The sequence below is a fragment of the Colletotrichum tamarilloi genome (genome assembly GCF_030869305.1).
Source record: "Colletotrichum tamarilloi strain Tom-12 chromosome Unknown Scaffold_21.1, whole genome shotgun sequence".
Taxonomy (NCBI): Eukaryota; Fungi; Ascomycota; class Sordariomycetes; order Glomerellales; family Glomerellaceae; genus Colletotrichum; species Colletotrichum tamarilloi.
In genome coordinates, this window is record NW_026849404.1 from 156,181 (window position 1) to 177,719 (window position 21,539).

The following is a 21,539-nucleotide window of genomic DNA, read 5'->3' on the forward strand; positions in this document are numbered from 1 at the left end:
ACTCCGAATCGGACATGTAACTAGTAGAAGGTTTCATCGCGGCCTCTCAATAGTATACGAGTGATGATCCAGACGTGATTATGGAAGAAGTTCAAGTAGGACCTTGGCTAACTACATGCACTGACAAAGTCAAGCAACTATCTCTCCGAGTTTCCTACGCCCCCTGACGCCGATAATGACGCTTCAACCTGCTGACAGTGTCTCCACTGTTCACTTCTAGAATACCGTATAAGACTCCATCGAGCCATTCGACCAGTCCGAAAGGACGCCTACAGCCCAGCCCGCATCGTGGCAAGGCGGCTCCCAAGTCCTGCAACTCCACTGAAGCATCTTACTACAACTGGATACAATGATTGGAGCACGTCAATCCCAATCGGGTTTTGTGAAAATGCGATTAAACCAGTAACAAGAGTTCGAGCCCGGAAGCACCTTCTTAATATTACCAAAACGCTGTGCGATCTGCCTTCACCATCCAATTGATTTTAAGCCAAGCGAAAGTTTCCAGAAATAATGCCATAATTACATTACATTGACCTCATATGTGAATTTCGCTTATATTTCAGGCGATCCTTCTGTAATAACATCCTCAAATCCTCTGCTCTGATCAGCACACATGACTTTTGTCAGGTTTTCCTTTTCGCGTCTGGATGCTAGGTCTTATCTTCTACAGTCCGAAGAGGCTAGAGAGACAAGACCTGTCACGTCACGAAGTAGCTTAACTCGCGATGCATCCGCTGACGAACTGTGTACTAAATTGAGAAAGTACGGATACACATAACCAGCCACTGAGCAATGGTTGCGAATTGTGGGGGGGGGGGGGGGGATACCAATCCGCAACCTGATGTTTATTGAACACAGCAATGTCTCAAATGCAAAGGAAGACGGAACTCGCGTGTGCTGTGCCTTCCAACCCTAGCTAAGGACCTTAGATGACTTCAACCGACTAAGGTGGCTTTTCACGGAGTTCAGATCATTATTAATTCGAAGCATCAAGTCAATCTTGTATAAATCTCGAATTGCAAAGCGTACGAAGTTACACACACCATTGTGCCCTTATGAGTGAGATTCCCTCTGAGCCTCCAACGGAATCCATACAGGCCAATGTTCTAGATTTTCCCCTGCGATTCTTTGGCTATCTCAAGCAAGTGGCTTAAAAATACATAGTGTAGATCTTCTTATGGCTGACTACGGTTTGATGAATGTTTGACAAAGAAGGCTAAGTTACTGGGGTTTATACGACGACCATCTATCTTCAACGTATGTGCAGGTAGGCTTAAAACAACCTTAATTCCTAACTTTTAACACAGGGCAGTATGCGCAACGTGAGTTCCCGCAATTTTGGCAGGATTCTAGTCGCAAGGGATTTCCACTCTGCTGACAGCGGCACTGGTATTGATGATTAATTAACACTCAAGTCTAAGGTAGATATGAAGATGTGGAAGGGATACGCACACACGACCACACATACGCCTGTTTCCGTTTTGGTCCATGATTGAACGGCTCAGCTATAATCCATTTGGGATTGTCCAAGCCGTCCATTCCAGCACAGTAAGGAAAGGAGGCTAAATTGAAGCCAATTGGGACCAATTCGACAGCCATCTTGTGGCCAAGCCTCTCGTGGTCAAGGTGTTCGCCGCCAGGTAACATTGAAGGGAATCTTTCCGTCTTATGCTTCGTATGGCGCTCTGGCCTAAGGTGATAATGAAGAGATAGCAGGTATTGGCCAAGCAAAAATGCAACAAGTTTTCGCCAATGGAAAAGGAGGAGGAATCGTTTTAAATGCCTAAGATAAGTAGGCAAGGCGGATCGCTCAAGGAAAAAATTGTATCAGTGCTGCCCTGGAAAGGCGCCCAACACTTGTTCACGTGTCGGGCGGATGTGGCAGTGAGAGACCATGTGACGCGACTTAGACGGACAAAATACATTTTGTTCGGACCTGAGTGTTACATCATAAGGTACATCTACTTTGCACAATTGGTCAAAATTAACTACTAGAAGTAACATCATCCAACGAAGTGGCTTAGGCACAGCTTGGAAACTCTTTGATTGAACCATCCGACTTCGGTCGTGTCACGCAAGTGTTCTGACAAAGTTGAAGAGTGGCATCCTTGTCGGACCTAGCCTGTTGCCGTAGGAACTGTGTAACCCCGACGTGAGAATGCCAGGCAGCTAGGCAAACGTCAGGGGGCTTTGGCAGACCACTTTGTACGCTGCTATCTCGTTAGGTACCTTGTAAATTAATACCAGGTTTCACTAGTTTAGAATCCAATGATCTAGGCACCAAGTCATACCGAAATCTGAGACATTTCCAATAATGCTGGAAACTTCCAAGTCTGCCTTGTGGAATTGGATGCCGAAATCGGTCTTGGTGATGTGGACTATTGAGCTCTGTCGAGGATTCGCATACAAAGACATTGTATCTCAAGCCGCCGCTGTGTAAGGTAATTCAGAGAAATTCTGGTTATTGTGGTGCCGAGTCAATTGCTCTGGTCCTACACCCGGTGAACTGAGGTGCGTATAACCGCAGCCGCCTGTCTCACTTTACCTCACATGTCACAAGCATGTACAAGGTAACTTTGGTCCCGTCAATGACATTGATAGAATTTCAGTATGAAATTGCATGCATTTATAATTCTTCTCACGTAGCCGAGGGTTTCAATGTGTCAGGAAAGTTACCGATGGATGCGCAACCCCATGGCGCAGAGTGGTTAAAGGCTAAAGGTCCTAGTACTTCTGAGTCTTTTCTCATACAACGGCAGGAGCTTGAAGACTTCAAGTGAGCTGCATTTAGGTTCAACAATTGCGCGTGTTTTAAGCTTTGTGAGGACTGGGATGCATTCTATTTGTAGTACATAGGTAGACAGAGATATGCGGGAAGATCACTCTTAGATTATACGTCAATAATGCAACGACCCCTCTTTTCTCTTCACATTTATACGATTTATTGAGTTATGACCTAGATACGAATTTGTTTCACCGATCAAGTCTGACGTTCCCGGAAGCATGAAACTCGTGATAATCGACACACATGAGCTGATCATATGTTTTCGCGTCTTGTCGCTTTTCTAAATTCCAGTCTCCTCGAATTGGAAGTTGAGCTAAGAAAGCCTCGATATGGTCATAATCACAGCAAGTTGCACCTAAAATACAGGTAATCAACCAATCTCACGTCGATAATCAAGTACTTGGGTTCCCGGGAGGCCTCTTTTGTACAAAGGCATGAACGCTTGTGCGGAGGGCTTTTACAAATCTGTGGCCTAGTTGTCCAAACGATTTTCCTGTTCAACATCGGAATTAAACGTGGCTGTGTTTCATCAGGTGAGGGTGTTGACCGAACGTATCTCTCCATAACTTTGAAGTGCCCGTACCTACAGTTGTGCGCATGGCGGAGGAACCACGAAGGCGCACATGAGGCTTGCGGGCGTTTCATCGGGGATTTTGTCGCAGATCGCTGGCCACTGATAATAGCCCCATCGGTGTGCTCGCGTGCGCAATCACAGCCTGTAGCACGTAATACCGCGCTCATATACAATCAGGCCTAAGATATGACCTTGAAAAGCGGCTCCATACGGAGCGCGCTGTTGTTACAAAGACTTCAACTGGAAATGGGCTCAATCAATAGACTTCACAAATTGACTACCTACATTGGATAAGTCAATGTTGGAACCGTTGAGAACTTGACAAGTGAGCCATAGAAGTCTTGAGGAAAGCCACAAGGTGCATTAAGTTCAAGAACTACATTTCCCTACATTGCAAGGTAAGTTGCATGCGTATTTCCAAGGAAGCAGTGAACTGACGAGATAAAATCCGGGGCTGACTGAGCCATCACTCTTGGCTACTGGTTGAGTTGTGACAACAGGACAGGACCTTTGTGGAATAATTAGTCTTCAGCGCCTGCCGCAATGCCCTTTCCCCACAGTACGGAACTGAATCATCTCTCACCTAAACATTTGATACTAAATTTTCATCAGTTTCAACATCTTGCAAGTCATGGGTTCCGCTACTTGACCAGTCTGAGGTCTGGAGGCCTAAGAAAGCAGTTGTCAATCTCTGGACATGTGTACGTGCTTGGGATTGTATCTTCGAGACTCGGTGAACAAGACTAATGCACTGGTCAACATGAAGTGCCAATGCGGGCAACACGGACAGGAAATACGCGTCGAGTGTTGCAGGTGCTGCGGTAAACCTCGCTGCGTGTACTGGCCAGTCAGCCGCGTTCGCGCAACATGATGGGAACATCTCGTGGCATGATGCTGTCGCATTACATGCACAGACATTCGTCTATAAGTAGTCCATTCTCCTCGGGCTTTTGTATCTATAATAATGACCAGCGCCATGACTAAGAGAAAGATTGATCGTTTGGTATTCACATTACGACCTATACCTTAATTGAGGCGACGACTACCACATTATCTATATCATATTTCGCTATTCCCACACATTCTGCAACTAATTAAATTTCTATTGCTGAGGCCATTTTGGCAAATTCTTTGATTAGACAACGTGTATTGCTGTCAACCAAAGGTCTGCTTTCTGCGAAAGCGTTCACCAGCATTCAGCTTGCCATATCTACGAAGCATCGGGCCCCTTCTTCACTCTCAACAACTGCGCCCAGTCAATAGCGCCATTTTTGCAGAATTCTTTGTCGATCTTGCAGCAGCCACCGTTGAAAGGAATCTGCAACAATGCGTTCGGCTGTTTAACCTCAGTGTTTCCCTTTCCTTTCTCCTCCTTACCGCCGATCCAGATGCCGCAGAAGTCGTCTCGGCCGCCGAATGTTCTCAGAGTGCAAGCTTTGGGGTCGATCTCCACAACGGCACCGTCCTTGCCGCGTGTGGACCAGATGTTGTTTTTCCAGCTCATCTTGGGGCCGTTGAGGGTATCGGCGTCTTCTTTTGTGTTGCCGAGGTGCGGGCATTCTGAGCTTGCCACGGCGAAGACGTCTGCGCACTGGTCGGTGCAACTTTGAGCGACAGAGTGGCCGGCCAGCGCGGCGATGAAGAGAAGAACGGTAGAAAGGGAATGCATGATGAATACAACCTATTGTAGGGAGCTTGGCTTTTGATTGATTGAATACTCAAGGTCGTCCTTAATAGAGAAGAAGGAGTGATTTCAGTAAGCTGTTGATGTACTAGCTGAGATTTCCCTACTCTGGCTACTTATATAACTAGAACTATTAGGAGTCTATAGAAGTCCGACGTATCAACGGGACTCTGCGCCATTGCCGTCATGACCGAGTTTCCTACGATAGTTTGATTGCATGGGCCTCTCCCGACGGTGGATGGAGACGCAGGAATTCAGAGATAATTGTGTTTCGGCTTGGGTGAGATATGACGCCCAGACGTTGAAAAGGTTTAGTTAATTACATGACTGTACTTATAGTATGATCGCGAAAGTTAATATAAGTGCGCAGCCGTACCTGACAGTTGACACACACCTCATAAGCCCCGGCTGTTCTCAGCTCGGTCCAGTTGGTGATCCTGGATACGGCTGGGCGTTTATCCTCAACTGCGCCGATGTAAAATAGACTTCCCGTCAGTTCCATGCACCGAACAACCTTGGTGGTTGCAATGAACGGCATCTCCGTGCGTTGGTTCACTTTCTACAGTACAGTATATATTACAAAGTCAACATCATTGGGAATAATCATTGTACATGGGTGCCGGCGTTCTCGGCTCCAAGGCTCCACCGACCATTTGACAAAAGTTTATACGCCATGTTCGATTTTGCAGGCGGAGAGACCGAATCAATCATCACCGGTAACTTTTTGACTTTTCGAAGCTATTATCTGTGTCATAACTCGCCGTATGCTCCATTCGTGTCTCGGAATTTGGGCCGAACGAGATGGACACGAGCTTTGTGGGTGACGGCGTTGAAGCTGTTCAAATAGCAAGTAGCATTGTAAGTTGATGAGAACTGTGTCTTGAGTACTGTGATCACTATTTAAGCGCCTGCCCGTTAGCCGACTTCGGGTCCAAGTCTCACGCATATTCAACTTCCTCAAGAAGCATCGGCTCTCTGCTTACACACTCATTTGACCACCTATTCGTACCATTTCTAGCAATGCGGTCCATAATCTTTTACTGCCTCGCGGTTTTCTGCGGCCTCCTGTGCCTCGGCCACTGCGACGAGCTCGACGACGCCGGCTACAGCGTCAGCAACAGTGGCGACAAGTGGACAGTATCGTCAGGCGGCTACATCATCAACGAGTTCCGCATCGACGGCAACCGTATCAAGGTCGACTTCGTCGCCAACGGCTTTGACGAAAAGGGCGTCTCCCTGCGCGACATCATAGCTCGTGTCTGGGGACGCGCGGGAAAATGGCTGTCCGACCTCGACTCTGTCCAATTCGTCGACGTCATGGAGTACAGGGCCATGAACTCGATCGCGCAGGCCCGGCAGATGCGCGGTGTCGGACCCAAGACGAGCTTCCAGATCGACATGGGCGAGATTGGATGGGGACAGATCACCGATAACCCGTTTTACTGGCACGTTCACAAGATGTGCTGGGAGTGGAATAGTATGGAGGGCAAGGACGTCACTGGGGCGTATGTTTCCAGTTTGGAGGACTCGGAGGGAATTCAGCCAGATGACTTGATTTTCTATATTGGCGAGTATGATCAGCCTTCGCCGAGAAAGTAGACTGAACGTCGCGGTTCGCGTAGAAGATTAGGTGAATCTTCCTTGTAGCCCTGAACCTCCCTATCTGGCATGGAAGAGAAAAGCAGCCGATAGGCCCTCACAGTCGATCAGACATAGGTACTTGTGTTGGATATCGAGGTAGAAAAGGGGTATAGGTAGACAGTTAGGTAGGGGAGGCAGGTAGGCAATTTGGGCCCGTGCAGACGGACCCTTCCACCTACTTACACTCACTGAGGGATCGCAGGCTCTGCCCACGATCTTCCCCTTCTACATACCCAATACGCGCGAAATAGACCGACCTATTGACCTCGTCGCGATCGAAAGGTCTGACCTGCCTACGTGTATACCAACAACTTGGAATGCCTCGAAAGCCAGTAGATAGAAGTCGCCTACAAGCGGTCACAGGGGATCGGGACTGGTTCAGTCATAATTAGACCACGTTCTACCGTGTATTAATTTACTGCACTGCTCCAATGATAACTAACTGTGATTCAATGGCTTTCGAGTAGCTTACATCTTTCCCATTCTTCTCGGTGGTACCTTCGCCACGAAGAGACGGTCAATCTCATCAAAGGTCTTGCCCTTGAGTTCGGGGACGTAGAAGAAGCTTCCCACAGTACCAATCAACGCCAGTCCACCAAAGATGAATCCAACCTTGCCCTTCAAGTTGCCCTCATCCGGGTTGACCATGTAAGGAATCGCGAAGTTCATTGCCAAGCCACAGATTGCTTGGGTAGCGGTAGCGAGAGCCATAGTCTTTGCGCGCAGAACAGAGCTGGAAGCCTCGCCTAGGATGGCAAAAGCCATGGCACCAATGGTCATGAAGTACACAAAGGCGTAAATGACGGTGCAGGCGGCTTGTACCCATTTTGCGGCATCAGTTGGGACGACGTCCATGATGCCGATGAGTAGGAGGAGCGTTGTCAGGGCTCCCATGCCGGAGATGAAGATCTTCCGGCGGCCAAAGGACTCGATGACGAACCAACTGACAATGTTTCCAAGGACGCCGCAAGCCGTGACGCCCACGCCGAGGTCGAAGGATTTCGAGACGTCGAGGCCGGCAAGTTGGAAGAAGTATGTCGAATATCCGAGAACAAAGATAATACCAACCTTTGTGCAGACTCAGTCAGCAAACAGTCGAGAATGTCTAGGTGAGAAAGGATACTTACCAAGTGCTGGCAAAGAAAGACACCTGTTGAGATGCCTGTCCGAAGAAGGTTGGTGCCCTTGAAGCAGTCGACAAATCCAAGCTCATGTGTTTGGTTCAAGTTCTCCTCCTCAATTGTTGCCACAATTCCAGATAGCCTGGCGTTAACGTCGTAGTCTTGTCCATATAGTTTCTTGAGTGACTTTGCTGCTTGCTCGAGTTTGTCCTTGCGGGCAAGGTACCATGGGGTCTCGGGCGTGAAGGGCAAGAAAACGGCGAGGAAAAGGACGAAGAAGAGCTGGGTGGCGAAGGGCCCACGGTAGGCCCAGCGATCGGATCTTTCTCCAAAGGCCTTGACAACAGCGTTGGACAAGAGCTGGCCAATGGCGATGCCCAAGTTAACACCAGCTGTGGCATATCCTCGAAGAGCGACGGGAGCCAGCTCACTGCATGCGAGGGGTGCAAGCGTAAGATAGAAACCGAGTCCCAGGCCGAGGATCAGCTTGGAGCAGAGGAAAGCTGCTCTGGTATCTGAGAGGATCTCGCCGACGCAGCCACCAGTGCAGATGACGACGCCGATTAGGAGGGAATTCTTGCGTCCGATTCTATCTGCGAGCCAACTGCAGGCAAAGCCTCCGAAGAACTGACCGACGGTGCTGATGATATTGAAGGCAGACTGCCAATCCGCGGGGAGAATCGCTTCGCCGTCGAGTACATATCTGTTGAGTCTCTATTTAGTCTTTGCAACTTTGTGAGGATGGTGGGTTGGGCCAGGAGATTGAATGTGGATCCGTACCCAAAGTCTCTCCTGAAGGATGCGACGGAAATCATGGCGCCGTTAATCTGAGCATCGAACCCCCTAAGAGTCGCGTGGTCAGCCAATTGCGAGTCTTTGAGGTCATCCTGTATGTTTTACCATCCAATTGCGGCCATCGCCCAGTAGAAACACCACCAGACAATGGCTTTGTGGTTCTTGAAGACTTCTCGAACAGTGAGATCATGCTCCTGCTGGTTGGTCGCACCGACGGCCATTCCCTTGGCATCATGGTGGGAAACACTTGCTTCCAAGTGATCCGAAACGTCGTTCTTCTCTGCCATGTTTGATGGGATTTGCCACAGAACGTGACAAACTCTGATTGTGACTCGATGTGGAAACTGAAGATGGCTAACCAGGGTCGAGGAGCGGCGGAGACTGGGGAACAAAAGAATGATCACCAGGAAATCTGGGGAAGTCTTGGAGATTATATCCTTTGCCAACTCCTCATTTCCGGCAGTCAGGTTGCTGGAACACCCTATTCGTGATGGTGCTATAATCCCGAGCAACCTCAGTGTGTTGAGGTCATTCGGATAGTTCTTGCTGAACCCCTTGTCCAAGGACAACAGGACGGATGGCGTATGAGCGACATTCCGCGACTGGTCAAGCCACAGCCAGGTGAACGAACGCCCAATATGGCAAGGTCAAGGAATGGCTCGTGAAGAAAATCAGTCCACGCGCCTCCGTGTTGGGCCGAGACCACCGCCCTCGAAAATCCGAGAGCGTGGAACGGTAGGTACGTATCCTCGGGCTGTTGTGGAGCCCCAGACTTTCCCCGCAATCCATTTCTGGCTAGCCCGGCAAGAATCTCCAGACGGCGAAGGAAAGAACATTAAAAGCGACACTCCGCGACACTTTCCCCCGTCTTTTCTCCAGCTTTCCACCTCATCCAACATCTCATTGCAACCCACAAACCGCCTCCCAGAAGTAGTGTTATTCATCCCCCACAAATTTGAGCCATTGTACGCCTGGCGATCCTTTCCTTCTCCTGATGACAGACCCATCTGCCCCGGATAGCCACGTGCCGTCGGCCACAGACGCGTCTGACCTAGACCGGAGTCGGCCGGAACAGTCCACGTCCAAGACCAACACCCGACCAGCAGCACGCGGAACCGCATTCTATCAGCGGAAGAGAGCCGTCAGGGCATGCCAAGTATGCCGGGCTCGGAGAACGAAATGTGACAATCTCAAGCCATCATGCTCTTTCTGCCTCAAGGTTGGAGCTACTTGCATCCAGTCGCCCGTAGACCTGTCCAGCTTCGACCCGGCTAGTCTAAAGATCTTGGAAAGACTCGATGATCTGGAAGAGATGATGAGATCGGTGACAGTTGATGGACTACCGAGCAACAAAACGCGAGTGGTCGAGGCCGCTGTCGAGCACCGGACAATAGAAGCACCTCCTGTGGGGCCTCTTATCCAGATGGGGATGATCCTCCCTCCGAGGCCAGAACATGTCCTGTCATGGGCCATCTTTGAGGAGATTAGCCACGGCATTGATGCTGGAGACATGACTCTGCATGTTGATCATATCTCGATAGCTGCGAATTCTCCAATGTCCCTCATCGGCGCTCTCGACCTTGAGCCCCGACGAATCAACGACTTGCTCGATAGTTTCTTCAGCTACGTCCATGTCAAGAATCCGATTCTCGACGAGACAGCAACGCGAAAAATGGTCTCACATACCGTACTTGAAGGGATCAACTGGTCGGCTGAGTCCTGCCTTTCTCTCCTGATCTGCGCATTAGGTTCTCTGGCCACACCTTTTGGGCCCAGCCAGGAGACGATGCTGGGCTCCGCAGCCCACAGCGATGCTCAAGCTTTCTTCCAAGCCGCGCAGAAGCGACTAGGAATTTTACTGTCGTCGGATGACATTATTGCGGCTCAATGTCTGTTTCTTTCAGGAGTCTACATGATGTGCGTATTCCAGCCTGTCAAGGCGTGGAGGTACTTCGTGCAGGCGCTAGCTAGTTGTCAGCAATTTTCGTTTCTTACCCCCGAGGCCCAGCAGCGCTATCATAGAAACGTTGAGTCGGGCGACGAGTCACGGGTTTACTCCATCGACACTCTGCAGCAGGCTGTTTACTGGTCCTCATGGAAATCCGAGCGAGAGATGCGAGGGGATCTCTACCTCCCAGACTTCTCACTCAGCGATCAGGAATTGGCATTTTACCCGCCCTTCTTCCCGACGCCGCCAGCGCCTAGGGCAGAAGTTGAGGCGGCAACGGATCCGCGTCTGGCTCGCGAGAGAACATCATGGTACTTCTACTTGGCCGAAATCTCTCTCAGAAGGCTTGCCTCTCGGATTAGTGCCGAGATGGTGGGCCTTCAGAAAGAACATCCCACGCGCCAAGCATACCTCGCGGCAATGGCCGCGGCAGTGCCGCAGTACGAGGAGCAAGCACAAGAGTGGATAAGCTCGCTTCCTTCCAGTCTCTCATTCGCCGAGCCTCCGGAAGAGGATGATGTGTGCAGATTCGTGCTCCGAGGTCACGCGGTGAACCTTTATGAGGTGATATACTGGCCATTTACTACCGCTTTCCTCGACGCACTTGGGGCGAACCCCGAGTTCGCTGGCGAGGTTCTTACTCCAAGTGTGGAATTGTTGGCTCAAAAAGGTCTCGAAAACCATGCTTATCGACTCGCCATTAATCGTCTAGGGTACAGACATCGCCATCATGGGACGCTGCCCATGATGCGATCCTGCTCTCGAAGCGCTCTGGTGTTGGTTGCGGCAGCATTGCTCACCCAGTCTAGTGGTACTGAAGGTAGACATTCCCTACCAAATGATTGGTATGGCGCCGTAGGAGAGGTGGTTGATCTACTTGCATTTTGGGAGTGCGAAACGCGCGAGATGGAGCTTGTTCGTCGCGTCTTGGACAAGGCATGTGGGATGATCTCGGCACCATCCCCATCGGCTTATCGTTTACGGGTTTAGTCGAGGCTGTTTGTCGGATGTCTTGATCTTTGTCCATCAAGGGTCTTGGAGCTGACTACCGACAATACTACATCGATTCACTCAGGCTAAATGTAACTCGATCGATACTCCGCTTGACACAACGTGGAACCGGGAAATGTTGTGGGAAAGTCATGTTGTCACTTGGTCGACACAGAGCGAAGACTCCCACGAATGTCAATCGGCAGCTCCTGGCGCCTCATCGGTCAGAGTCTAGCTCCACCTCATGCGCAAATCGCTGTACCCCAGACTCTAGTCGGTCCAGTCGGGCTGATTCACATGCGGGATTGATGGAGAATGTGTTTTAAGGCAAGCCCCACATCAACCCACCTTCGCGGAGTGTCGCTCTTGAGACGGTGAGGGGGGCAGCCGGACGCTCACTTAGCCATGCGCGATGACAGCAGAACAGAGCCTCGATACGATTTCGTGATTGGGCCATACTTATCAAATCGGTCCACTATGTAGTCTTGGTCACGATGCTGATGGGTATAAAGAACCGTCCTCAGAAAGACCGACAATCAGCAACATCATATCCCCAAACCTAGAACCTCACATCCGCTCATAATGTCGGCCGCCACATCTAACCCCCCTCTCACGATGCTTCGCGTCAAGGGAACTAAGATTGTCGACGAGAATGACAATGAAGTCATCCTCAAGGGCGCTGGCCTCGGTGGCATGCTCAACATGGAGAACTTCATCACCGGGTACGCCGGTCACGAGCACGAACATCGCGCTGCCTTGGAAGAAGTACTAGGCAAGGAAAAAGCCGACTTCTTCTTCAACCGTCTCATCCACCATTTCTTTACAGAGGCTGACGCCGCCTTGTACGCACAGCTTGGTCTCAACTGCTTGAGGATACCCTTCAACTACCGTCATTTTCAGGATGACGACAACCCGAGCGTAATTAAGCAGACCGGCTTTGACCTTCTCGATCGCCTCGTCAATATTTGCGCCAAGTACAACATCTATGTCATCCTGGACCTCCATGCGGTGCAAGGTGGGCAAAACCAGGACTGGCACAGCGACTCAGGAATCAGCAGAGCACTTTTCTGGGAGTTTAAAGACTTCCAGGATCGCGCAATTCAATTATGGGAGGCTCTCGCCCGTCACTACGCCGGCAACAAGGTCATTGCGGGATACAACCCCCTGAATGAGCCAGCAGACCCTGAGCACACTCGCCTCATCGCATGGTACGAGCGCGCCGAGAAGGCGATCCGCGCTATCGACCCCGACCACATCCTCTTCCTGGATGGCAACACCTACGCTATGGACTTCTCTGCCTTCTCACCAGAAAAGACACTGCCCAACAGTGTCTACAGCTGCCACGACTACAGCATGATGGGCTTTCCCCTTCCCGAGCAGTACGACGGCACATCTGAACAGAAGGAGAAGCTGCGCACAAGTCTTAAGCGTAAGGTGGAATTCATGCAAAAGGCCGGTGTACCCATCTGGAACGGCGAGTGGGGTCCCGTCTACCAGAACCCGAAGACGGATCCCGACGCCGAGGCGACCAACGAGAAGCGCTTCGCGTTGCTTAAGGAGCAGCTCGCCATATACCGGGAGTTCGACGGCATCTCATGGAGCATCTGGTTGTACAAGGATATCGGCTACCAAGGCATGGTCTACCTTGACCCGGAGAGCCCGTACATGCGCCTCATCCAGCCATTTGTTGAAAAGAAGCAACGGAACGGTCTTGACTTTTGGGGTTGCGCAGACAAGAGCGCCATCGACAACGAGGTCTACGCGCCGTTTATCGAGAAGCTGAAGAAGCAAATTCCCGCGCACTTGCTTAAGAAGAAGTACCCCAAGGTGTGGAACTTTGACAGGCAGGTGGAGCGTGTGGTACGGGAGTGCTTAATGAGCGAGTACGCCGGTTGGGAGTTTGCGGAGCTGTTCAAGGGCAAGACGGAAGATGAGCTCGAGGAGCTAGCGGCTAGCTTTGCGTTGGAGAACTGCAAGACGCGCGATCGCTTGAACGAGTATTTGAAGGAGGATGCGGTGACAGCAAATGGGAAACTCACGAATGGGACTAATGGCTACACATGATGGAATTCGACTCTGAAGATAGACGATTGCATGTGAAATATGGACATTGAAGGGATCTTGGGAGAAAACGTAGGATCTCTTGCACAAGACTACCATGCTAAGCCACAAGATTTTGTTTGTTGGCTGCAAATATTATCCACCTCTTGGGCTTGGCGGCCATCAAGGTACCTACTCACTCATCTATGTTTTCACAACGCTTGTTTAAATCCGAATCGCCCACATTCAAAGTAATGAAAATTGCAGCCGATAGAAGTGAAGCCACTCTTGATAGTTAACTTCTCAAATTATTTTCGACTAGGGAATACCTTGCCACGCTACACAATCTCAACATCATCAGCAGTCATGCGCGCCTTAATTTCCCTTTCTTACTTCATCATATCTCAATTGACTTTCCGTGTCATATCTGCAGATACCCATAGCAGAGAACCGGCCGAAAGGATGGACGCTGCGGAGGACGTTGGAATCGCCGCCCCGACTGTGAGTGGAAACCCGTGCCGCAGCCGTGTGATGTTGCTTGCCGTTGGCCCAAGTCCCAGCAGGGCTCTTTGTCCAACTGAAGATCACAACGGACGGGTAGTGATAGGCTCATCTTCCATGAACGCTAATGATCATATGATGTAGATGCAAGGCGCTCCGTTTGTTGAGCTAATACATCAAGTGACGGTAACCGTTGGTAATGCCTCGGATGAGATGAGTCCACGGCATATCCAGGAGAAAAAGCACTTATTAAAGCGTTTGAGCAAACACCATGGCAAGTGGGACACCAATCACCCCCGTCATCGGTTACTCGAGGCTCTGTTTGGCTTCTCAAGGTACAAGTCTAGGCAAATGGCGGAAGTCGATCGCTTGAAGGGACTGTACAAGCACGTCACGAAAGCCCAGAAGAAGGTGAGTGTGTCCGTCAGGAGACCTTGATGTTGTCACTTTCTGATTTGTCCCTAGGTTTTGGAGACAACAGTTGGCTACTCGAATAAGTTCCATAGGATAGAGCAGCTCCTTGATGTTAACCAAGCACTGTGCGATGAAATCGTGGAGACCGCACTCAGCTATTACGGACTCTCGCACGATGACCTTGCACGGCATAGCAAGGCAAAAGATGAGGCCGGCCAACTCGCCGACAAGACCAGCGTTTCCCAGGCCCTCAAACACTTCGTGCGGGACTGGTCCCTCCCTGGGCATGGAGAGCGGGACGATGCATTTCCCTGCCTCATCAGCACGCTTCAATCCCTCTTCCCCGACGGCAACCGTTCAAATGTTCGGGCCTTGCTTCCCGGTTCAGGTTTGGGCCGTCTTGCCCACGAAATTGCCGGTTTGGGAGGCTTTGAAGTGACAAGCAACGAGTGGTCCTCCTTCATGAATGTCGTCACCCGGTTTTTGGAGGCTCATCCCGAAGTGGAGTCGACCTCGTTACACCCGTTTATTGACAGCTGGTCGCATCATGCAACAACTGATGACATGATGCGATCCATCTTATTTCCAGACCGACGGGTGAATGCTAGCGCAGTCTTACTTGTCGAAGGTGACTTCACCACCAGCTTTACGACACAGTACGGACACTACGATGCGATCGTTACACACTTCTTTATCGATACAGCAAGAAACTTTATGGCCTACTTGGAAACAATTCACATGCTACTGAGACCTGGTGGATACTGGATCAATCATGGGCCCTTGCTATGGGGCACTGGTCCGTTTGTTCAACTATCGCTCAACGAAATCGTTGAAGTCACGAAGAGTTCGGGATTTGAGTTTCTAGAATGCAGCGAGGTTTGTGGAGAAATAACACTCCAAGGGGAGAAGGTCAGGGGCAAGAAAGCATTGTATGGGTTTGACGTCAAGGCACTCACAGCCAATGCCTACCAGGCTCAATCTTGGGTAGCAAAGAAGTCCTACCAGGACTAGTCTTCTGAAGTAGACATTCCATCAAATGCCGGATGATCCTAATACATCCATCTCCCGCTTTTCTCTGACTTTCCCCCTTTGAGGACTTTTGCTCAGAGGTCTAGCGCCATTCGGACCGAGAAGATGCGCAATTTGATGTGTCCTCCGTACGTACCTTGCGACGCCGTCGGATGGCTGGTGAGATGGCGTTCAAGCTGACTTTGCATGGTCGTTCAGGCGTCAGTAGTAGGTAGATTTAGGCTGCGCAGCGTTGTGGCAGGGTTCCATCTCGCCAATTTGAATCAAATCACCCCCTGAGAACGATGGCTGCTAGCACGTAGGCCTCTGCCCAGGATTCCCCATCAAGATGATCGTAAGATTTAGGCCTTGCCCTATTGAATGTTGTTGTTAGATGAGGGGGATTCTCAACACGAACAGCGAGACTATTGCCATTTGGGAATCATTCCTCAACTTGTTGTGCCCCTAGGATAGCCCGAATAATCAAATCGCCAGATTCTGCTGTACACGATAGCTTCCTTGCTTCATCCTCTATTTGACGTCCCGTGCCAGCTGCCATGAACACTCGGTGACCTTTCTTGAGTACGCTAAGGCTTGCTTAGCTGGATATCATGATAAGCTAATCCCGTCTAGCATTATTGAAGGAAGAAAAGGGGCCAGTCCATGCTACAAGAGCTGGAGGGCCCTAGCAAGCATGAACTTTATCATAGGTACCGTATACACAGGGAACTTTCTTTTACGAATTGGCCGGCGCATCAAACAGCAATGTTCTGTGCAAAAGTCCATTTACCGATACAAGTTTTCTGTTTGCTCCAATTTAAACCTCCTTGGACCTGAAGGGCTTGCGCTGTGCGACTCTCTGCCACAGCTTGTCTATAAGGATGCGTTGAGTCCCCCACTTGGGACGTTGGGGCTTCAACATGCAAGTTTCAAGCCATGCCATAGGCCCATGCAAGGTAATTTTCGTTTCGCACAACTATTTACCTCCGAATACTCCGATATCGTTCTTTGATGAATGTCTGCGACTGAAAGCTCTCTGTACCCGTTCAAGACGTAGCAAGCGAGCCGTCAGTCGACAGGTCAAAGATGCAGAACGTCAAGAGCGCTCAGAGCTCTCTGATAGCAGCGTAAGATTGCTTGCGAACCCTTGCCAGGCGTCTGATGACTGACCCTCCCAATCGTGATCAGTAACGGCTCGCCTGTTGTTGGGGAAGGGCCCGTGCCCTCTTCTGCCTCAGGTCATGATCAAGAAGACCATATCTCGATCTTATGTCAAGGTGCCATATATCGGGAAGGCGGCCATGGCAGTGATACGATACCTATCAATGAGACTGTTCTGGACGTCGTCGACTTCTCGCTTGAAAGTCCACTCGGCGACAGCATCACCCATTATGCTGTATCGTGTAGTCTTTTAGAGCACCGCCATTGTCCTCCGGAGAACGCAAGACCCCTAGGTGTCGACGACCCTGGTGGCACGGACTGGCTGTGGACCGGGATCTTCCAACGAGGACCAAAAAGGAAGCAAGTATATATTTGGACCTGTGTTAGTTGTCTCGAATCTCTCATTGCTGAACAATGCTCACCAGTGGCTAATGTAGTGTCGTTGCGGGCAAACTGGCAACGCTATCCGTCATGAGAGCTGCGGCGCATGTGGTTGCCCGCGCTGCGCGTATTGCCCGGTCGCGAAAATCAGAATTTGAGGTCAACAACGTATCTTTACTTGTCGTCGCTAGTCCGATCTCCTGCTTGAGACCTGACTTCTTCCATGCCACACACCAGTGTAATTCACGGCCGGGAGAGCTTTGGTGGCTTATATACACCGATAAAGTCGTGTTCCATCAAGGCATTAGGAATCATTTACTCACCTCACCATTATCATGCGCTGGCGTCTTGGATACGATGGTGCAAGAGGACGAGCAAAGGTGGAATGAAGCAGGGTGGGCTGAAGCATGCTATGCTGAGTGGGATGAGCAGGGATTTAATGAGAGACGAGCGGCGACTCCAGCAACGACTGTCCCCTCGAAAGCACACTCTTGAAATTTGGCAGAAGGACATCCCACATTTGGGGAAAGTCCGAAGGCACTCTGCCTCTCATTTATCCACGCATTATACCTTAGTCATTTAGAGGCGTTGTTCAAATAGAGTAGACAGGACCGGCAAAAGATATCGGGTGAATTTGCATTGGAATGCAGCGTTTAAGTGGCGCTGCGCTAACAGTCTTCGGCCGATCCCGCAGGTAGTGCGCGTGGGTCCGATGGTCTCCTGTCAAGGCAATGTTGCGAGTCTTAACATGTCCCACCTCAACTTGGCTACGATATGCATTCCACAACACACTTTTGTCGTAGCTAATCAACTAATGCACCTTATACTATACATGACAGTTGCATACATGTCCTTCCGACGACTGCGAGATGATGGCGCGGCATCATGCATTCAGGTATTGGCCCAGTACCCCAGGGCTGCCGATGTCCAACCATGCAAGTTCCCGAAGGTTGCGCTGCTTCCATGTCACAGGTTTCACGTCCTGATTCTCTTGCCTGGACTTTTTAGGCAGTCTGACACTGGCGAGCGCCTGAGACTCTGGAACAAGACGAGTCACTAGCTTAGGTTGATGAAGCAATCCGTCATAGGCGCCTTGGAACAGCTCTTGCCACTATGTTTCCTATTCATGGCTAGGAAACCTAAAACTGTCAAAAACACAAAATCAAGCAGAGCCAGATTCATAGGTAATATCAAGATGAGAGAAAGCAATGGCGCTAGTTCCTTGTGAACCCAGACTTCATTGGTAATTAATAAAAGGCGCAAGTTCAGGGTGTCATGGGGTACTACGAGAACAAATAGCAGCATCGGAAGAAAGCTGACATATGCCACTTAAGCATGCGCGTCAATTTCGAAGATGTCGTGGAAGAGTTCCGTTCGTCGCAATGAATGTTAGCGCGGCTGCCTTGTTCGCCTTGACTAGAGTCATGCTCAAGATCAGACAAATGAAGAATCAGCAAGTCGCTGCCTTCGAAGTTGAAAGCTGCCGAAAACTCGGCTCTCCTCACCGTTAAATATGAGGCGTAAGAAGATGTCCGAGTATTAATTCGGCCAATGCACCGCTTAATTTTCTCAGGGCTGTCGGTAACACCCGCAAGTATTTCAAGCAATCAGAACTGCATGAAGGGCACACCTTTCGACAACATCAAGCCTATTGGTGCCTCTCAACGCTCGCGATCATGCCCAACGGGTTGGGTTTCGGGAACGAATGCAGCAAAGGCAGCAGGGATGGTGGCGCAGGTTCTGCACCGCGTTCGTAGTGAACCTGATTGGCTAAAGAGATTGCGAAAATGCATTCAGATACACCAAGATGCTTCTGCATCGGTTGGACAACCCTCTTTTTGGATTGAACTGAGCCGCTGAGAGGAAAGAGAATCCGGACGATCTTTTTCATCGGGCAATGACTGGCTTGGTTGGCTTCTGCCCACTCCGGACTTAAATATGGCTATAATTCCTCACATCTCAGGAATGATTCTCGAGTCATGGAGAAACAGATATACTTGCAGCGTAATCACCTGAAAATGACGTTTTCACAATGGATCGAGCAGCATCACGGCCGTTCCCACGTCGACCTGTCCAGTGGAATCGTCCAATGACAAGACGGAACCCCGAGATCTCCCGCATTGATTTACACACCAAAGACCAAAGACGCTTTGAAGATGAAGGAACAAACCCTAGTCTCCTCTCCACCTTCCTCAATATCCCTGACTATTCACCTCGGCTTGAGTACGAGTTGCCAGTCTTCCAAAATGTTCTCGACGAAACGATCTTGAGAAGAATCTGCGAAGGCAATTTCGAAATGCCAAGTAACTTGGCAGCATGGCTTCATGATCGAGATCTCTCAAACAAACCAAGGAGTTATAATGGATCGCTCTCACTTTTGGATTTCGATCGCCACCTCGATTCACAGGTGAGAATTGACTCAGATCTTTGAGGATTGGAGACTGACCTTGGCATCAACTCTGCTCCTTTTATTCGTGCTCCAATGTCATATCAGTATTTCTGTACTAATTCTTCTTTAGCCAATCGGTAAAAAGGATATTTCAAATGCTGATACCCGCAAGATGTAAGAGCCTGCCCGAAGAGGTGCAATCGTGCGGTAATTGACTCAATATCAGCTGTATCAACAACCCCTGTCAATGGACACTTGGAGTTCTAGCTGTCAGAGCCCCTGATCACCAAGCCCCAGTCATCAGAGACTTCATGTTCAAGCATCTCACAGCCAAAACATCCATCGGCCTTGACACTGTGGTGAGACCATTCCCAAGAATTCATAAGACGTAGCTTTTCGTGTTGCTCACGGTAATAAACAGATTGACGGTGGCTTCACTCTGGAGTTCCACTTGGCTTACCCCGTCTGGAAAAGGGAACCCTCTCCACGAAGAGATCAGCGCGTTACTGGGGACGGTCTACCTTTACGCAAGTCCACAGATTTATCCTTTCTACCAGGCGCTGCAAGGTCGGGCCGGATCGCACATGGCTCGGACTACTTACACGAGGCTCAAACTTCTATCTGTGTTACTGGACGTGATACATCTCACTGGACAGCAATCGGCCTCATGGATTCTTACTTTGAAGACGATAGCGACCCAAACAACGAATACTTGCTACCGTTTTATGTCGCCGACCCATATCCTGACCTAGATATGACTAGTTGCGAACTTGACGCACTTAGCATTGCAAATTTAACAGCTGACAATGTGTCGGTCACGGATCCGCGTGAATACTTTCTTTTGGTAGTAAAGTTTCACGTCGCAAGGATCACTCAGCATTGGATGAATGTCCTTTTTAAGCTGAAAGACATGATTGACGAATATGTAAGTGGCAAAATCCCACCATTCCTCGATATCTACAGTATATGTGTATGATGGTCTGTCCTGGATCACAACCCGAATCGTCAAGAGTCATCACTCCGTGCCATGATTTTGTACCTTGATGTACCATATGTGACCCGTTCATTGCTAACATAAGCGTATACAAGCTCTCTAGTCCGCACATACCTTTGACTCGGAGAGAGTCCTCACTTGGCACCATGCGAGGTGAATCGTACGCCATTGAAGCAAGTGAGGCATGGCTTGGACAAACTAGTGACCTTGTTATCCAATGGATTCTCCTTCTCACTAAGACAATCAAGGCATGGAATAAGTTTTTCGACCAGGACGCCAGCCGTATCGTGTGTCAATCGAGCGAAGATGGACTCAATCACATGAATGACTCACTCTACGAGATCAGTCGATCTCTAGATGAACTTATGGCGATCCGAGAAGAAATGGAGGAACTTAAAGTCAAAGTCGAAAGGTTCGAAAAGAAAGTATGTCGAGATCCAACCCATACCATTCGTCATTCCGTTCGCGAGTTAACAAAATGTTCTCGGCAGCTCGGTCTCCATGTTGCAGTTGGGGATAACCGCGCAATCGTCCTGCAATACTGGAACGTCACAATAGTAAGCTTCCCGACTTGCACATCAAGTAGCCTGCACCATTTTTTGCTTGAGAAAAGACTCAAAATAAGTACGTACTGACTGCAACGTGCGATGTTTAGTTGCAGTTCATATCGCCTTTCGCCGTGGCAGGGACCATTATGCAGGCTGGTCTCGTTTTTGGGCATCCTGTGTTGTGTTTCACAGTCTTGGCGTCGGCTGTGGCTTTCATCATGTGGGCATTGAAGCCAACCTTAACTTGGCTTGCCAGGAAGGCTCGGCTCGAGGAAGCGAACAACATCGTCCCACAACAGATCATACAGGGACTGCAGCTCGAGAATGGAGTGCAGACTACATCCTATTCATCACCGACACGCCCAACAATGGCTTACCACAGATTTCAGGGCGTGTCTATTGATAAATCCAGTCAGGTCATGTAGGATATATTGTAATGTCAAAATGTTGCCTTAGTCACATCTTCACGATTATTTGTAAGAGTCAAAAATGGCTGTGATTGAGATATCACCCTTTCCTTTAGTTCGCTCTGCATGTCTCTCAAGGCAACGAATTTCCGATCTTG

At 49.7% G+C, this 21,539-nt stretch overlaps 10 protein-coding genes across 10 annotated transcripts; 7 read left to right on the plus strand and 3 right to left on the minus strand.

The window, feature by feature from the left end:
* Positions 1–1,284: 1,284 nt before the first annotated feature.
* CTAM01_07047 (uncharacterized protein) lies at positions 1,285–1,647 on the minus strand (the record flags this gene model as incomplete). The annotated part of the gene is made up of 2 exons (XM_060523072.1): positions 1,285–1,386; positions 1,453–1,647. The coding sequence occupies 2 exons, from the start codon at positions 1,645–1,647 to the stop codon at positions 1,285–1,287; spliced, it is 297 nt and encodes a 98-aa protein (XP_060382203.1).
* A 2,922-nt stretch (positions 1,648–4,569) lies between these two features.
* On the minus strand, positions 4,570–5,028 carry CTAM01_07048 (uncharacterized protein; the record flags this gene model as incomplete). The annotated part of the gene is made up of 1 exon (XM_060523073.1): positions 4,570–5,028. One exon carries the CDS (start codon positions 5,026–5,028, stop codon positions 4,570–4,572), a length of 459 nt encoding a protein of 152 aa, XP_060382204.1.
* A 1,035-nt stretch (positions 5,029–6,063) lies between these two features.
* CTAM01_07049 (uncharacterized protein) lies at positions 6,064–6,642 on the plus strand (the record flags this gene model as incomplete). The annotated part of the gene is made up of 1 exon (XM_060523074.1): positions 6,064–6,642. The coding sequence occupies one exon, from the start codon at positions 6,064–6,066 to the stop codon at positions 6,640–6,642; it is 579 nt and encodes a 192-aa protein (XP_060382205.1).
* Positions 6,643–7,152: 510 nt separating this feature from the next.
* Positions 7,153–8,887, minus strand: CTAM01_07050 (maltose permease; the record flags this gene model as incomplete). Its single annotated transcript, XM_060523075.1, has 4 exons — positions 7,153–7,752; positions 7,812–8,508; positions 8,586–8,648; positions 8,706–8,887. The coding sequence occupies 4 exons, from the start codon at positions 8,885–8,887 to the stop codon at positions 7,153–7,155; spliced, it is 1,542 nt and encodes a 513-aa protein (XP_060382206.1).
* A 707-nt stretch (positions 8,888–9,594) lies between these two features.
* Positions 9,595–11,538, plus strand: CTAM01_07051 (C6 zinc finger domain-containing protein; the record flags this gene model as incomplete). Its single annotated transcript, XM_060523076.1, has 1 exon — positions 9,595–11,538. The coding sequence occupies one exon, from the start codon at positions 9,595–9,597 to the stop codon at positions 11,536–11,538; it is 1,944 nt and encodes a 647-aa protein (XP_060382207.1).
* A 582-nt stretch (positions 11,539–12,120) lies between these two features.
* Positions 12,121–13,602, plus strand: CTAM01_07052 (glucan 1,3-beta-glucosidase; the record flags this gene model as incomplete). The annotated part of the gene is made up of 1 exon (XM_060523077.1): positions 12,121–13,602. One exon carries the CDS (start codon positions 12,121–12,123, stop codon positions 13,600–13,602), a length of 1,482 nt encoding a protein of 493 aa, XP_060382208.1.
* A 342-nt stretch (positions 13,603–13,944) lies between these two features.
* CTAM01_07053 (uncharacterized protein) lies at positions 13,945–15,504 on the plus strand (the record flags this gene model as incomplete). Its single annotated transcript, XM_060523078.1, has 3 exons — positions 13,945–14,079; positions 14,224–14,490; positions 14,545–15,504. The coding sequence occupies 3 exons, from the start codon at positions 13,945–13,947 to the stop codon at positions 15,502–15,504; spliced, it is 1,362 nt and encodes a 453-aa protein (XP_060382209.1).
* Positions 15,505–16,587: 1,083 nt separating this feature from the next.
* CTAM01_07054 (uncharacterized protein) lies at positions 16,588–17,538 on the plus strand (the record flags this gene model as incomplete). The annotated part of the gene is made up of 2 exons (XM_060523079.1): positions 16,588–16,628; positions 17,100–17,538. 2 exons carry the CDS (start codon positions 16,588–16,590, stop codon positions 17,536–17,538), a joined length of 480 nt encoding a protein of 159 aa, XP_060382210.1.
* Positions 17,539–19,075: 1,537 nt separating this feature from the next.
* On the plus strand, positions 19,076–20,408 carry CTAM01_07055 (uncharacterized protein; the record flags this gene model as incomplete). The annotated part of the gene is made up of 4 exons (XM_060523080.1): positions 19,076–19,450; positions 19,563–19,606; positions 19,659–19,791; positions 19,854–20,408. The coding sequence occupies 4 exons, from the start codon at positions 19,076–19,078 to the stop codon at positions 20,406–20,408; spliced, it is 1,107 nt and encodes a 368-aa protein (XP_060382211.1).
* A 164-nt stretch (positions 20,409–20,572) lies between these two features.
* CTAM01_07056 (uncharacterized protein) lies at positions 20,573–21,399 on the plus strand (the record flags this gene model as incomplete). The annotated part of the gene is made up of 3 exons (XM_060523081.1): positions 20,573–20,851; positions 20,918–20,983; positions 21,082–21,399. The coding sequence occupies 3 exons, from the start codon at positions 20,573–20,575 to the stop codon at positions 21,397–21,399; spliced, it is 663 nt and encodes a 220-aa protein (XP_060382212.1).
* Between the last annotated feature and the right edge of the window lie 140 nt (positions 21,400–21,539).